We start from the raw sequence: 18948 nt of genomic DNA on the forward strand, positions 1-18948 counted from the left end.
CATGATATCCATTACGCAACTGTGAAGGAACTAGCACTTATTTTAGCCTTTTTAAAATCTAGCAAAGATAAGTTTTTAGCAGCAAATTACCAGCCAGTTACATTGATATCCTGATTGCGTAATATCATGGAGAAGGTGGTCAATGTAAGACTTGTCTCTTATTTGGACAAGAATGTTATTTATCATCTACCCAATTCTATCACTGATGTACCATTGGCCTAGAATCCTCTGTATGTGAAACATTTGCCTCTAAGCAGCACCATGTCATGTCTCTCTTTTGGCCTTGAAATTGCTTAAGATACTGCTTGGGGTTGTGACATCCCTAAAAAGATTCATAATTCAGGACTGAAAAGAGAATTTCAACTGGTTATGAAAACATTTATGACATATCGTTTTCTCCAGGTTGGGGTAAATTATAAATGCGCAAAAATGCCAGGAAGGAGTTCCTGAAGGTGGTATACTGAGTGCAACCTTGATTACTATAGCTATCAATGAGATAATTCTTAGTCACTCCCCACTGAGGATGATCTTTCGGTGTCATTTGCTGAAGAAAGGATGGCAATGGTGGAAAGGAAACTTCAGCTAATAACTGATAAAATTGTGAACTTGGCTGATATGAATGGCTTAAAATTCGCCACTAGTAAAACTGTTTTAGTCCATTTTTTTCCATATTCAAAGGAATACACCCAGACCCAGATACTTTCAATAAGGATCAGTGAATACCTTGTGTGGAGAAAGCTGGTTCCTAGGGTTGACTTTCGATAGCAAATTGGCAAGGGTTCTTCACCTAAAAACATCGGAAGTCAAACTTTTAGAGGCTTTAAATCTTTTCAGAGTACTAGCGCACACATTACATAAAGCTCTAGTCTTCTCAAAACTGAGCTGTAGGTGTGAAATATTTGCATGAGGCACTCCAAGCTAGACCAAGATTTTAGATGGCTCATCATACTGGCATTAGATCACCTACTGGAGTTTTTAGACCCTTGCCAATTCAAGGCTACTATTTGATGTCACTGACCTTCACCACCAATCTTCCATCATTTGGTACTGGTATAGGTTGCAGAGATGTCCCATCTGTATTGCATTCATACAGCTAATAGTGAAATGTTTAATAGGCATTATTAGTCTCACCCTAAATATCCACAATAGTTTAAGATAAATGAGTAGTCCTAACGTGGCCAGAAATGAGTAACCCCCACGTCCAGTGGACATTACCAATCTTTGTGTGCACCAAAGAATAAGACAGTAGTTGAAGTTCATACAATTTTGGTGGAACAAAACGAGAACGCAGTTGTTCAGCTGCTATATATACATATGAGTATTTTAATTAAAATGCATATCTGATTAACTGCTGGTGGTTTAATTCGCTTTATATAACTAGAGTGGAACCACATCACAATAAAGTTTGTTGTTCTGATTGAAATAAGAATATAAAATAACGGGAATTTTCCAAAAATGGAGTTGGCGAGTGGGGATTTGAAATTAACGCGCAGAAAAAAAAATTTGTGATGAGAATTTTTGTTGACAGTTTTCCTCACACATTATGAAAAAACTCCCCAAAAGCTACAGAATTCAGGAAAGGGTCATAACCCCTTTCTGATTATTGCATATAAAGTAAAATAAAGTAGAAGTCAGAGCTTTGGTGCCATTTCGAACATAGTAACATAGCTCAGCCAGCATGAAACATTGCTCCTAAAGTTACTTGTCATTCACCCACCTCTCACATCCACTACCTTTTCATCGCTTATATCACGCTATATCTGCAGTAGTTTCATGGATTTCATGTTCTTTTAGTTTTTAGGTAAAGTAGCAATGAATCCTAAACTGACACTATTAATCAGAATATGAGTTTTGTTTAACTTGAAATTTCTCATTCATCTATTGGAAATATCCTTCTTAGAAAAGCTGTATACGACAAGCCGAAGGACTCTAACAAGTAAAGCAGCCCATTTTGGAAAAAGTAATAGGTCAGCGAGGGAAACTACAGCAATACCCACTGAGGCATGCTCTGCAAAGAAAAAAAGCATTTACACCCAGTTTGAACTTGTGAAGCTCCAAAGATTCAACAGTTTGGTGCTAGCGGGAACAAAACGTCTAGATAACTTCCCACGGAATGAAATTACCAGAAATATCATATTAATGTAAGTGGTGCATGAGAAATATCATTCATCAATTCGATTTAAAAATAAATTTTTTTCACCAAACTTATTGATATAAATCTCTATTGGAGGTTTAGTTAACACTCGGTCATTCAAATTGGGCTATGCAAATGCAGTTCTAATTGCTGTTAATTACTCTTAATTGTTGCTGATTACTATCATTCATCTGAGTTAATTAGCAGAAATTGAAATGACCTCCCTTCGTATACTGACGCAAGTATTTAACTGCATCGCAAACAAAACCGGTTTTTATGAATTTCTATTTCGCTCCGTTCGGCATCCAGATAGTAATTGCGATTCCTTTGCCCTTTCCCCCTTCTGTCTCATGTAAAAAGGAAACATGAAAAGAAATTCCTCAAGAAAAAGATATTAAAGCAAATGCATACTGCTGCCAAGCTTCTGACATACGGAAAGTTAATATTTCATTCAAGTAACATGAATATTAAGAATTTCGTCAAGAAATTAAATATAACGTGTAATCCTTTGCTGCAGCCATCCATTACTTTTCTCTTTTCATATTCGCATAAACTGTGAAGAAGCAAGCGCTCAGAATAATTCCACCGTGGATGTTAGGCACAAATTTCCTCATAGTTTGTCTTTCAAAGTCTAAAGGAAATTACACATACTTTACCTTTTAAAGGATATTACAAATACATTGTAGCTTTAAGGAAACTGGACGTACTTTGTCTTTTAAAGGACTTGCACAACTCTCTAACTAAGCCTCCATGTTTTGCAAACTCATTGGTCATAAATTTCTAACATTTTTAAAATTCACGATTTATTTCAAAGGAGTATGATTCCAGTCGAGACCTTACTTATGAAAACCTCCAAAATAACCTAGCGAATAGATGAATTTATTACCATTTTCTGGCTCATTACTGTGACAAGACTAAGCACTCCAACTCCCACTCCACACCACCCCTAAGCTGCGTCCATTCGTCTTCCAAACTCATATGACCTGTTGCCAGTTCCAAAGCCCAACTTTGGTAAAGTTTCCATAAAAATCTACACATAAGCTCAAGAGGTTATCTTGCTGACGAACAGAAAGACATGCAAATATCCAAACAAAACAAGCAAATCAATTAAAAAAGACCGAACCAAAAACATAATCCACTGTTAGGAACAATCGTTTGTCGATTGTTCCCTTGGTGGATTGTTGCCTCCTTTTGTTTTTTTTGTTTTTCTTGTTGGCGAGTTGACGTGTGGTGGATGGTGTCAGACTTCGCCAGTCAGGTCCAGGACAGCAGCAGGTCACGGCAGTAGAGCAGCGGAGAACATTCTTTTGGACGCGATGGTTGTCGTATCGGCTCTGTCGTGGGAGTCCAGTCTGGGAGAACTGTTTCTGAGGACTTGATGGTTGCCGTGTCAGCTCTGTTTAGTTGTCCTGCAGTGTTGGTTTTTACAGTTCTCGATTTTTTTTCCTCTATGCTGCTTGTTTTTTTTATTTATTGTTATTGTTGTTTATGATTTTATGCTGCCTGTGTCTTATGATTTTATTTGTATTTATGTGAATTTTATGTTGCTGTCATGTGTTTTGTTCATTGATTTTGGTATTTTAAGTTTTTGTTCTCTCCTGGACCTGACTCGCTTGTAAATTTTTGTAAATAAATTAATTTTAGGTAACTTTTTGTATTTGTTCTGCTCCTCTCTCCTTTGTTTGTCACCTCTCGTCAGTCATTACAGCCCAATTGCTTGTTTTCTGTAAAGAACCTGTCGATTTCGAGAGGTGAGATCGTAATATTGGCGACCTTGCCAGGATTGGTTCTGTTTTGGTTGGCGGGGGTGTGGCAGCATCGGGGGAGTATTTTGTTTGTAAAAAAAAAAATTTTTTTGTAATTTTTTTTTGTTAGGTGGGGAGGTGTTAGGAACAATCGTTTGTCGATTGTTCCCTTGGTGGATTGTTGCCTCCTTTTGTTTTTTTTGTTTTTCTTGTTGGCGAGTTGACGTGTGGTGGATGGTGTCAGACTTCGCCAGTCAGGTCCAGGACAGCAGCAGGTCACGGCAGTAGAGCAGCGGAGGACATTCTTTTGGACGCGATGGTTGTCGTATCGGCTCTGTCGTGGGAGTCCAGTCTGAGAGAACTGTTTCTGAGGACTTGATGGTTGCCGTGTCGGCTCTGTTTAGTTGTCCTGCAGTGTTGGTTTTTACAGTTCTTGATTTTTTTTCCTCTATGCTGCTTGTTTTTTTATTTATTGTTATTGTTGTTTATGATTTTATGCTGCCTGTGTCTTATGATTTTTTTTGTATTCATGTGAATTTTATGTTGCTGTCATGTGTTTTGTTCATTGATTTTGGTATTTTAAGTTTTTGTTCTCTCCTGGATCTGACTCGCTTGTAAATTTTTGTAAATAAATTAATTTTAGGTAACTTTTTGTATTTGTTCTGCTCCTCTCTCCTTTGTTTGTCACCTCTCGTCAGTCATTACAGCCCAATTGCTTGTTTTCTGTAAAGAACCTGTCGATTTCGAGAGGCGAGATCGTAATATCCACTTAATGTTGTTAAGTATGTAACCTGATCTGTGACCCTGGTTTGTGGCGTGTAAAGTCCAAACGTAGGAAGGTGGATTAAAAAGTAATTACTGGTATAATTTATCAGTATGGAAAGGGTTCCTCTAATGTGCAAATTCAAATCGCCGCGAACTAGTGATCTCGACTTTTGACGTTTTTCCTCCTAAAGTTAATTTGATTTCAAGGTTCACAAATGAATGTATATCCGCCAAGGTTTTTCAAATTCTGCATATTTGTTTTTGAGATAGGTGCTTATCACTGGCGCACAAATAACCTTGCGATCTCTCACTCGGATAAAGAAACGAGAGTCAGATACTCTGAGTATCGCACCAACCGCTGCCGAAGGAACCATCGGAAGCGGAGGAAATGTTTGTATCTCTGTACTGGAATTTGTTTGATGTTGTATACCAGAATTTAACCGCCTCACTAGATAATATGCAGTTGAACTAGAGAATCGCCTTTCATGGTTATAGAACAGATTCGAAACTATGGCATCTAAGAGTACCAGAAGTATGCTCTTTAATGTTACAGGTTCGAAGGTGCTACGGTCATTCAATTCAAAATCATTTCATTTCTTATACATCTAATGTAACTAAACACGATTCCAGAGAGTACTGAAATATGGAAATACAGTCGTATTTTGACAATAACCGTAATTAAACCTATCTTTGGTTATAGAGTTAGCAAAAGCACTTGGGATTCTGAAGAAAACACCCTCCCTCCTCCCGTTCTCTAGTTACTTGTTTGCCAGTGTATCCAGCTCTTAGAACAGAGCAGTGACATAAGAGGACTGCAACACTACAAGAATGGCCCAGTTTCTGTACGGCACAGTTGGAGAGTACAGCATCTTTTCGTCCAGAAGATGAATCTTACCAAAATATGGCCCAAACTGTAAATTTCCTGCATATCAAATCACGGAATAATATAACGCCTGAAACCAATGATAACTAAAAGTAAATTTCGCAAAGTTCTGATTGTGCGCACTGTAAGTCCTTTAACTTTCCATTGATTCTCTTGTCCATCCCCGGGTTTAAGAACGGCATTGGTAGTTTATAACTATGATTTATTGTGAATAACTCTTGAGGAGATATTATACTGTCAATTCACTTAATGTGAAATAGGACAAAAGTTAAGAAAGGAGGAAATTGGAAATATATAATTTAGTTGAAAGGGGACGATGCAATATGAAATATTGTTCCACGACTCATTAAACACTCGTGTTTTCGTTTTAATCAATAGGACTGAGGATATGGCATTATTAGAATTTCCGTTTGTGCACATATCTTTATATTAATTCACTGCACGGCTGATACTGATTAATTTTGGTTGATTAAAAGTCACAAGATATTCTAATCAGCATTGCCTTTCGAAATTTTTTATTCTTCTAACACTTGTAATTAAGAAAGAAAGGTCTGCACTAATGTAATTAGTTCTATTTATAGCTTGCGTATTGAAGTGTGTAGTTTGGTATTTTAGTATTCGTCTGAGCTGAAAGTTCGTTTCTCATTAACCCTCATTTGAATTTTAGGGCAAATGTAGGCGCTATTTTATGCTTGAATATAAATTGCCAATTGAAGTTCTCTTCGTTTTGATCTAATTTCTCGTGAACTGGCAGTGCAGACAATTTCATGAATTTTTTTAAGATGCACAGGCATGACCAAATAGAAACCGAAGAGAGACCACCTGCCCTTCGACAAAAACAATGTTAACTGTTTGGCTGCCTGGAGGGACATTTCCTTGCGTCATCATCAGCATAAGAAATGGCTTAAAGTGCTTGTTGAAATAGTTTATAGAAAATGTCATGCAACGATTATGGTAATAGACATAAGATATGACTAATTTGTGCTAAAAATATTCCTAGACTAATTTAACACCAACATCACCATTCTCTTCAAGCATACTGGAGAAAATGAAAGTGCCATCTTCACAAGGGCAATCAGAGAGAAACGACTCTTCAAGGCTCCGAGGTCTGGCCAGCAGGTGCTACAGGGACTCTACGGTACCAAACAATTATCGCAAAATTAGTCTCTGTCTTTACACTGGTTGCAGTAGTAGTAACTACGAAGCAACCTGCTGCCTTTGTAAGGCGGCAGCGTAAGATCTTCCTGTGAAGTTAGATCGGAAAGAGAAACCTGTTTTTCCTTGCATGGTAGACTAATTTAGTATTTAGGAGCTGACATGATGGTATCAATAGCTATCGAAGCCAAAAATAAAGTTTGCTGAAATGAATTTATATTAATTTTACATAATTCCTTCAAAAAACCATTCGTGCATAATTCTGGAGCTTTTTACTTACTCCCCTTCAACTACTGTTTTACTGAGCTTACACTCAATTAGACATGTCCCATACTCTGCGTCAGATTTCCTGGAGGTAAGGTGGTGATAACACGATAAGAAGTGCTTTGTGAAACTTTTCAAAGAGCATAATCGGTAGCTGAAAAAATAAGTTTTCTAAATAGAGATACCCAACGCTCACATGAAAATATTTTCAAAATTTTATCATCAGAGCTGTTAATTTCCGAACACGCGTTTCATTAAGTATAAAAAATCAGTACGTTATAAACTTCATTAAAGTTGTTTATGCTGAGACTGCATTTTTTTTAGTTAACGTGCGGTTTTGTCATAATGTTGAGAAACTAATCCTTAAAAATGGCTTTGAATATACTCAAACAACCACAACAGCTTTATAAATTTAATCCGTAGGAGTAAATTCACTTACTGATAAAGGGAAATTCAATTAGACAGTGGCAAAAAGCTTCTATCATGCATTTGAAAATTAGGTCCATCTTTAATGAATTTGAAGTGAAACTAGCAAAAGTCCAATAATAGACGTAACAGACCTGATTCAAAGCATGCTGTAAAAATAAAATGTGAATTATTCTAAAGTCTTAGGAGTCGTAAAATTGGATGGAAGAGTCCATGTTTGAGGAATTTCTACTTGTCTGTATGCCGGGAAGTTTGCTAGTCCAGAATGTGTAATACCATTTCGTATACACCCCAACTCAACCACCAAAACTACCCAATCATTTACCAAAACGTTAAGATTATCTCTCAGTTTTCACATTTTTGAGGCGAAATGGTCCAGCAGTTTGCTCGGTACTTGATATGGATAATTTTGAATCAGCGATATAAATGTCTAACGGTCGAAATCCAGTAAGCACTTGTGGTGAGGCGGGGGAGTTTCATGTGGGAAAAAAGTAAAATATTGCTTGCCCCATCTGACGTTTTAATGTTTAATACGAAAAGTAAAAATTCATGTTATATCCCAAATATTAGCAGGTTACCTAGAAATAATTGAAATGAACTAGATATAGTATCGCTGGAGCAACTATAAGGCTTCGTTCACACTACAGTAAAATATGTCATACACACTACTCTTACAGCTCACAAACAGGTTGAAAATAAATCAAAGACCATAAGAGTAGAACGAACCTTCGGCCAAAGCTGGATATCTGTATAAAGCACTGCTCAGAACTACGATTAAGTAATTAACTTCTGTTCAACCTGTTTATGATGACTTTGATATAAATTACCGAAGTGTGTTAATGACACGTCTTGCTGTGGCCTAGACGCACCCTAAACGAATATACATAAAGACAGGGTCTGGTAATGAAACAGAAACGAGAAGAAAAATGCAAAGATATAACACTCACTGAAGCAGAGAGCGATGAGGTCGGCGACAGCTAAGTTGACGAGGTAATAATTAGTTGACGTTCTCATGGAATGATTCCTAGCTACAACGAGGCACGTCAGGAAGTTCCCCACAACACCACTCATAGCAATAAGGGCGTACAAAACGGTCTGTGGGATCAGCGTGGTGTACCTGTGAGGAAAATGGTCAAAGTAGTACCCACTGTTGGTCCATCTGGCAATTCAAAATAGCTCTTTGAACAGTTAATTAACAAATAAATAAAAACCATTAATTTGGTCAACACTAAACGTACAAACAGGGAAATATATATACCTTTGGAGAAAGCAATCTTCTTGCCATTCCCATGAAAACGTTAAAAAAATATAAAGGACTATTTTTTTTTTTAAAAGCCCATGTTACGAATTCAGTTAATACATAAAATTTAGTAACATCCAGCAGGCACTGGCAAAGGTTAATTGTAAAACTTAACAATGAATGAATCTAATTCAAACATTATCATCTTAAGAACCAATAAACTAACATCGTAGAAGTCTGAAGGCATTCTACAAACTATGAATGAATCACGGTTACACATGTTAGTAAGTGTAAAAAATCTTTAAACACATACATATATACTGTATATAGATACATATACTGTGCACACACATATATACATATGTATACATACATAGACACACACACACACACACACACACACACACACACACACATATATATATATATATATATATATATATATATATATATTTCATATATAACATTAAAAAGGTACAGAGTATGGAAGAATTTTTGGTTGCACACTGTTGAAGCAGAATCATTCATACACATCTCATTGTTGAACTATTGGCCGAATCATATGACCAAGTCGCTATGCGCGTACAAGAGTATAGAATCTATTTTGTGTCTATATATATAAAGGTACAGTCCAGACTCTTCGTTTTTCTATATTTCAAGACATTTTGAACTTACGTTTTTTTACCATGTTTCAAGACATTTTTGATCTTGTGTGGGAAGTGGATGTAGCATTTTACCATTTCAATATTCTATTTTATTGTGTTCTATGTTTTATGGTATGCTATTTACTCATGCATTTTAGACTTTTCATTATTATGTTTTTGCACTTGTTATTATCTGTTTTATTTTTTCACATAATGATGACTTTGTGTCAATTAACATGATTTATCATGTTGGTGTGATCATAGAGAAAGACAGTCGCAAACCTTTGCAATGTCTAATGTGGGAGACTGGAGACTAATAATGGAATATGGACAGGCTATTAGCCATAATCAGATTTTTAGTTGGACTGAGATAAATCTTGAGTATGTTTTCTTAGTTGACAATTTCATTTATGATATTTTAATCTTTGCTTTGTTTATTCATTTTGTTGGGTTGCTTTAAATAATAAATCTATTTTTGGTAGGAAAGATTGAGTTTTCCTTATACGACCCATTTCATTTCTTTTAATGTGGAATGAGAGAGAGAGAAATGCGAGAACGAAAGAGATCTTTGTGACGTCCGTGAGTAAAAGAGAGAGAGAGAACAGGGCTGACTCCCCACCGCCTCTGAAGATAAACCAATCGGTTCGTTATAATGTTCTACCTGGAATATTCTTATCTGTTTCAAAACAGTTGTAACATATATATATATATATATATATATATATATATATATATATATATATATATATATATATATATATAAACTTTATATTGTTCTGTGCATTAAGTGACTCTGGATAATCCATTCCATTTTGATTTCCTTGCACTTTTTATATATATATATATATATATATATATATATATATATATATATATGAGCATATTACTACAGTCATTAAACTGAATGAGGAATAATTGAAGAGGCTGTCCCTTAAAGAGAGGGTTTCAAACTTACGCATGTGAGGTAAGCACGTGGCGGCTGTAACCTCATGTGTTTAGGATCAAGTCCAACTATGGATAAGGCTGTCTCTTCATTTATTCCCCAATCGGATTCAAGGCATGCAGTGATAAGTATATGCACAATGTGCTAGGAGATCGATAAGGTAAGGGGTCATTGTTGATGTTATACGCTAAAAGATGAACACATGCATATACACGCACACGTATTCACCCTCATGCTCACGCACACATACATATAAATATAGTGAGGATTGAGAGGGGTTCTATCAACCGGTAGACATCAGTACGTTAGGGTGAAGGATCATTCCATTATTCCTTTTCAAGGTACTTTATTGTTGCTGCGACGTTTCAGGACTAAAGTCCCATTTTCAAGCTATAAAAATAGAATTTAAAAGTTAAAATAAAAACTCGGACTAAAATTAAGTAAAAAATAAAAAACTTTATCTATATATACAAATACAAATAATATAAAAGTAAAGTACAAAGGATAGGGAGGAGTAACTACCATAAGGTGCTGAAGGCACAGACCGAGTGACTATTCTTGCCGGGTTCAGCTTCGACTTAAACTCACGAGAGATACAGAAGTGTTGAGGAAGACTGGGTGTTTAACTGTGGAACTGGTTGTTTAATAAAGAGTGATTCCAAGATTGCTAAATATTGTTCGTTAGGAGTTTGGCCTATAATTTTAAAATCTTTGTAGTTTATGTCATATTTGCATTTCTTTGCATGTTCTCGTATACATGAAAATTCAGGATTAGTCAATTTGACGCCTGTTCTATAGCTAACGCCTCGATGAGAGTCCAATCTCACTTTGAGTAACCTCCGTGTGGAGCCGACGTACTTCCCAAGATTACATCTAGGGCAATTAAATAAATATACGACTCCTGAGGTCATTAGTGGATCGAGTTTCTCCTTATGTTTAAAGAGAGATCTAATACTCATTGGGTTGCAGGGTATTAGCTTTAATTCAATGGCAGGTAAAAATTTCTCGACTAACAACTTCAATTCACGATAGAAATTTAGGTCATGAATAATGGGACACTTGCATATAATCGTAATTTTGGTACTGTAGGTATTGTAATTTTAGGACGGAAGATATTGTTTAAAAATTTACTGAGGTGTTTATAAAAAAGTTTGGACGGAAAGCAGTTGTCAGTGAAATATTGGTGGAGATAAGTTATTTCACTGTGAAAAAGATTCCAATTAGACGTTATGTTAAAAGCCCTATGAAAGAGCGTAGACATGGAGTTTAGTTTAAAATTATAAAAGCAGTTACTATAAAAATTTGAGCCCTGGCCGGTAAAAGTTTTCTTTCTAAAAACCGTGGTGTTAAAATGATCATTATATTTAAAAACTGTTACATCTAAAAATGGCAGCTTATTTTCATTTTCATATTCAATAGTAAAATTAATATTAGGATGTACTTTATTGGCATAATCAAGAAATTTGTCAGCTTGATCTTTATCTCTGAACAGCAAAAAGGTATCATCCACGTACAGTACCTACTATTAAATAAGGGATGGTAGGCCAAAGGACAATTGTCCAGTATGCGCTCCTCCAGGGAGCACATAAAAAATGTTTGCAAAGGTGGGACCCAAAGGGGATCCCATCGCCATACCATCAACCTGAATGTAGGCTTTACCGTTAAAAACAAAGGCTGTGTCCTGCACAACGGGAGCGCATACTGGACAATTGTCCTTTGGCATACCATCCCTTATTTTATAGTAGGTACTTAAATGGATGATACTCTTTTGCTGTTCAGAGATAAAGATCAAGCTGACAAATTTCAATGATTATGCTTCTAAAGTACATCCTAATAAGAATTTTACTATTGAATATGAAAATGAAAATAAGTCTGAATTTTTAGATGTAAAAGTTTTTAAATATAATGATCATTTTAACAGCTATAGTTTTTAGAAAGAAAACTTTTTACCGGCCAGGGCTCAAATTTTTATAGTAACTGCTTTTATAATTTAAACTAAACTAGTCTACGCTCTTCATAGGGCTTTTTAACATAACGTCTAATTGGAATCCTTTTTTATGAAATTTACTTATCTCCACCAATATTTCACTGACAACTGTTTTCCGTCCAAACTTTTTATAAACACCTGAGTAAATTTTTAAACAATATTTCCATCCTAAAATTAAAATGCCTACAGTACCAAAATTACGATTATATGCAAGTGTCCCTTATTCATGACCTAAATTTCTATCGTGAATTGAATCTTGTTAGTCGAGAAATTTTTACCTGCCATTGAATTAAAGGTTGTAATACCCTGCAACCTTTTGAGTATTAGATCTCTTCTTTAAACATAAGGAGAAACTCGATCCACTAATTTCAGGAGTCGTATATTTATTTAATTGCCCTAGATGTAATCTTGGGAAGTACGTCGGCTCCCACAATTGTTACTCAAAGTGAGATTGGACTCTCATCGAGGCGTTAGCTATAGAACAGGCGTTTTTATTGACTAATCCTGAATTTTCATGTTGAGAACATGCAAAGAAATGCAAATATGACCCAAACTACAAAGATTTTAAAATTATAGGCTCCCTAACGAACAATATTTAGCAATCTTGTCACTTTGGCCTAAACAACCAGTTCCACAGTTAAACACCCAGTCTTCCTCAACACCTCTGTGTTCAGAGTTTAAAAGCTGAACCTGAGAATAATTTCTGTGATTAGCACCTTATGGTAGTTACATCCTAATATATCCTTTGTATTTTACTTTTATATTATTTGTAAATGTATTTTAGATAAAGTTTTTTTTTATTTTTACTGAATTTTAGTCCGAGTTTTTATTTTAACTTTTAAATTCTATTTTTATAGCTTGAAAATGGGACTTTAGTCCTGAAACGTCAAAACAATAAGTACCTTGAAAATTTTAATGGAATGATCCTTCACTCTTTCAACGCTTTAACATATAATCTTTATATATATAACTATATATATAATATATATATATATTTATATATTTATATAATATATATATATATTTATAACATATATCTATATATATATATATATATATATATATATATATATATATATACGATTATATACATAAGTGTGTATTTATGCATATATATATATATATATATATATATATATATATATATATATATATATATATATATACATATACATATAAATATATATACATATATATATATTTATATATATACATATATATATATATATATATATATATATATATATATATATATATATATATATATATATATATATATATATATATAGATGAGAAGAGAGAGAGAGAGAGAGAGAGAGAACAAATAGGACGACGAAAAGGAGGTGATACATATTCAACTTTATTTACAGACAACGTTTCAAAGCATGGATTCATCATCAGGGCTAAAATACAAAAATAACAACAATTAAAATCAATACAAAGGACTCGGTAAAATTATTAACGTTAAAGTATAGATATTAAAACCGAAACACAAAAGTTAAAACCAACCTAAGGCCTCAAGAAAAGCAAACTGAGTGACCAAGAAGGGCACCAAAAGGACGAAGAGACCTCTTACGCAATAAACAGAGGGGACGAAGAAGAAGACTGACCATTCAAAGATGGAACCAGTTGTTTGATGGTTAACGACTCGAGGATATGGAGAGAAGTTTCATCAGCAGCTTGCTCTAAGATTTCAAAATCGTCATAGGAAATACAAGCTTTGCTTTGTTTAGAATGTTCCCTTATGTTAGAAAACTCCTTACTCAATGTACACTCTGTTCTATGGCTAACGCCACGATGAGAGTCAACTCGCACTTTCAGCATTCTTTTGGTGGATCCGACGTAAGTCCCGAGATTGCATCTCGGGCAAGTATGACCACCAAAGAACGCATAAGGTTGTGAACAGTGTCTTTAAATCTAAAAAGAGATCCAATTGTTCTTGGATAATTGTTTTTATCTTTGTATTTTAGCCCTGATCATGAAGCCATGCTTTGAAACGTTGGCTGTAAATAAAGCTGAATATGTATCACCTTTTCGTCGTCTTATTTGTTCTACGTATCATCTTGCTAAAAGTCAACACTTTCCATATATTATATATATATATATATATATATATATATATATATATATATATATATATATATATATATATATATATATATATATATATATATATATATATATATATATATATATATATGCATAAACCCACATATATATATATATATATATATATATATATATATATATATATATATATATATATATATATATATATATATATATATATATATATATATATATATATATATATATATATATATATATATATATATATATATATATATATATATATATTTATATATATATATAAATATTTATATATTTATATGTATGTGTGTGCATGAGGGTGAAGAATACGTGTGCGTGTATATGCATGTGTTCATCTTTTAGCGTATAACATCAACAATGACCCAAACCTTATCGATCCCCTAGCACATTGTGCATATACTTATCACTGCATGCCTTGAACCGATTGGGGAATAAATGAAGAGACTGCCATATCCATAGCTGGACTTGATCCTAAAAACATGAGGTTAAAGCCAACCACGTGCTTACCTCAAACTGAGTGACCAAGAAACCCTCTCTTTAAAAGGACAGCCCCTTCAATTATTAATTATTCCTCATTCAGTTTAATGACTGTAGTAATATGCTCATCGAAAAAAAGTGCATATATATATATTATATATAACGACTATGTATATATATATATATATATCAGCAGCTTGCACATAAGATTTGAAAATTAAAGACCAGGTACCAAGCGCTTTCGTGTTTAGAACTTCTTCCCTTATACAAAGTAAAATAAATAAAGATAGACATAAACAAGAAAACTTCACAAAACAAAGATCAAAGCCACTAACAAGCTAAACATCATTACTGAATGCAATCACTAGTTTGAATCAAATTGTCACATACCAAACAAAAAACTTTAAAAATACTTGTGAACTGAAACTACAGTTAAAACAGGCTATTGCTAAAAGGTAACATTGTACTTCCCTACAATTTTATGAACAAGGTAACTATCTAATTTAAAAATAAAGCCGAACTAATATTCATAAGTTGATTGTTAAAATGCTTAATAAAAGGCAGATTCAATTATATTTCTCTTAACAATGTATTACAAAAAATTATCTCAGATGAATTTTCCAGTCTATACAATGGTTAAAATCATTCATATGTACAAATAAAGCACTTGTCAATTGGCCTGTTCGAACTGCTTTATTTGTACATATGAATGATTTTAACCATTGTATAGACTGGAAAAATTCATCTGAGATAATTTTTTGTAACCACATTGTTAAGAGAAATATAATTGAATCTGCCTTTATTAAGCATTTTAACAATCAACTTATGAATATTAGTTCGGGTCTTTTTAAATTAGATAGTTACCTTGTTCATAAAATTGTAGGGAAGTACAATGTTACCTTTTAGCAATAGCCTGTTCTAACTGTAGTTTCAGTTCTTAAGTATTTTTAAAGTATTTTTTTGTTTGGTATGTGACAATTTGACTTCAAACTAGTGATTGCATTCAGTAATGATGTTTAGCTTGTTAGTGGCTTTGATCTTTGTTTTGTGAAGTTTTCTTGTTTATGTCTATCTTTATTTATTTTACTTTGTACCCTCTCTTTAAGAAGTGTACAGCAATACACGAAAGCGCTTGGTACCTGGTCTTTAATTTTCACCTTTCATGTGGTCGTCTACGTATATATTTGTCACGTGCAGTTTGGTGACTTATTGCTGATATATATATATATATATATATATATATATATATATATATATATATATATATATATATATATATATATATATGCGCATGAGCACAATTTTTTACAAAACAATTATAAAAAGAAATTTGCTTCAAAGTTAAGGAACGTTTTGTCAATATTCAATTTATAAGAATTTCTTCCTTCATTTGTTAGCGTCGAGGGGAAATTCTTAAAACTCGGGCGAATTCATTTAAGTACTTTATAACTCAGCAATGTTCGTCTATTCTCTAGAGTCATTCTCGAATAATGTGACAAAAGTTTGGAATGGGTTAGTTTTAATTACATCTGGAAAACAAATATGCTGTCTTAAAAAAATAAAACATGGCTCCGTCTCCAAAATGCTGGCAGTAGGGTCGGTGAATCTCTCTCTCTCTTTCTCTCTCTCTCTCTCTCTCTCTCCTCAGTTTTATCTTTGATTGGATTTTATAGTTGTTTACTGCGATGTTACAATTCTTTCTTTATCATTTTAGTTGACATTTTCGCGTTCCGTTATTACCCTCTGAAGATCTCTCTCTCTCTCACTGCGATGTTATCCGTCTTGTCCAAGGCAAAATATTATTCAATTTAATCAGTTATATTCTACTTTAGTCGCAACGAACCAGAACTTAGTGTGTGCGTGTACGTGTGTGTGTGTGTGTGTGTGAGAGAGAGAGAGAGAGAGAGAGAGAGAGAGAGAGAGAGAGAGAGAGAGAGAGAATATCTTATGAATGGTTGCGGCCCAGTGGCATGAGGATTAACCCCCAGAGGCCCTCCCGTTTGATGGTATACTTTTTGACGGAGTAATGAACATTCACGCCTAGCTTTTCTCTTTTCCTTTAATCGCTGATGCGACCCATAACAGTTTTCTAACAGCTAGGTACAAATTTCATTGCCAATGCCAACAGAGGCAGACTGGATTTTTAGGACACGCGCCCATCTGTTTTCCCTCGTCCGGATCGAGATTAAAACAATGGTCGTCCAGCTACGCGGCCGGTGAGAGAGAGAGAGAGAGAGAGAGAGAGAGAGAGAGAGAGAGAGAAGAGAGAGAGAGAGTATTGGAAGCAGTATTGAAAACGAATTAATATGGCTGTTGGAGACAACTATGACCTCCGATCAAAGATAGTGTGGAAATAAAGGGAGACCCCAGCTTACCAGTCACTATCATGTTTTTTTTTACATTAGAAAGAACGAAACGCCTGACTCACAATAAACTGGACTCATATTACCCAACAAAGTAGTCTAGGGAATAGAGGAGACATATCTTGCTGAGTCATAAATGAATGAAATAAATTCGTCCGAAAAAAAGACAAAATATTGACCTTAAATTACCAGTGATGAGCTTAACAGTAAATACACACACACTATGTATATATATATATGTATATATATATATATATATATATATATGTATATATATATATATATATATATATATATATATATATATATATATATATATATATATATATATATATATATGTGTATATATATGTATGTGTGTGTTTATGTGTCTGTATGTATGTGTTGCTTGTTTGTTTGTGCGTTTTTGATAAACATATAACCCTGACTAACCTCATCCGTGGGGGTCCCAAGTGAAGTTTGATGTATTCATGAACATCGAAAGTTGTATTTTCATAGACTGCTTCCGTCGTGACATTGAAAGTGACGTTTAAAACAGTGCTGGCGACTGTCTCGTTGGTGATGTTGAAAAGAACCTCCTGGGCGTCTAGAGTTTGCATGTTGACGGACTTGTTGAAAAAAGATTGGTACCTCTAATTGACTAAGAGACTTGAGGCCACTATTTGGAAGTAACTTTTAGGTAGGATCTTCGGAGTCGTCTTTAACAATCCCTGAGGCCGAGAGACTTCATGACTCTGAAAGGGAGAATTAAGTCTTCTGTGTAATGCTGGAGCATCCAGACGTCTTAGAACTGAATAGGATGTCTCAGACGTGGCTGGAGGGACATTCGTTTGAGATAAGCTTGGTGATGGCCTCGCATCTTCGTCCACAACAGGGTGGGATGATAATTAACTGCGCTGTCTGGAGCTTTAACATTTTCGCTTTTTTCTTCTCATAGATACTAATATAAAGTTCACTTCAAGAAAGAATCCTGTAAGTTACACTGCTAAGTTACACATTCAGTACTGTATCAGAGCAGCTAATACTGTCATCCTCTGGGTCAACTCAGATTAAACTGCACCTGATGACATATAATCCTTAATTCGACCAGTCATCGTTCCTCTGACATTAGACCGATACTGGATCTTTGCCGCTACACAAAACCTGCAAATGAAAGAAAATAAATCAGAAATACTTCATGAATAGTATCCAAGTCATAGTCAAGAGTCACTGGAAATCGATCTGTAATTGAAGTTAGCCGACACTTAAATAATAAAGATTATGAAAAGCACACGAACACACACACATACATACATACATACATATACTGTATATATATATATATATATATATATATATATATATATATATATATATATATATATATATATATATATATATATATATATATAGAGAGAGAGAGAGAGAGAGAGAGAGAGAGAGAGAGAGAGAGAGAGAGAGAGAGAGAGAGAGAGAGAGAGAGAGAGAGAGAGAGATCTTAATGTTTTATATATATATATATATATATATATATATATATATATATATATATATATATATATATATACATATATATATATATATATAATTTATATACATATATATATATTATATACACACACACACACACACACACATATATATATATATATATATATATACACACACACACAACAAATTACTCTACAAATGTCATTTAATATCAAATTCACCCAACCTCAGGATAATACACCAAAGGGGAATTTATAAGTGATAAGTAATCCGTCACCAACGGGACTCGAACCGCTGAAGGGCTGGGGAACGACGACTTTTCAACGCTAACCATTAAGCT

At 34.2% G+C, this 18948-nt stretch overlaps 1 protein-coding gene across 3 annotated transcripts in view; it reads right to left on the reverse strand.

Annotated features, from left to right (window-relative positions):
- LOC136842618 (neuromedin-U receptor 2-like) overlaps positions 1-18948 on the reverse strand; it is an 833892-nt gene that overhangs the window by 118725 nt on the left and 696219 nt on the right. For all 3 annotated transcript variants that reach the window (XM_067110224.1, XM_067110223.1, XM_067110226.1), the window contains 2 exons: positions 17571-18281; positions 8320-8489 (listed from right to left, as the gene is read on the reverse strand). In XM_067110224.1, coding sequence (XP_066966325.1) covers positions 8320-8489; positions 17571-17737 — 337 coding nt within the window. In that variant the 5' untranslated portion in view covers positions 17738-18281. The remainder of the gene's footprint in view (positions 1-8319; positions 8490-17570; positions 18282-18948) is intronic.

The sequence above is a fragment of the Macrobrachium rosenbergii genome, chromosome 10 (genome assembly GCF_040412425.1).
Source record: "Macrobrachium rosenbergii isolate ZJJX-2024 chromosome 10, ASM4041242v1, whole genome shotgun sequence".
Taxonomy (NCBI): domain Eukaryota; kingdom Metazoa; phylum Arthropoda; class Malacostraca; order Decapoda; family Palaemonidae; genus Macrobrachium; species Macrobrachium rosenbergii.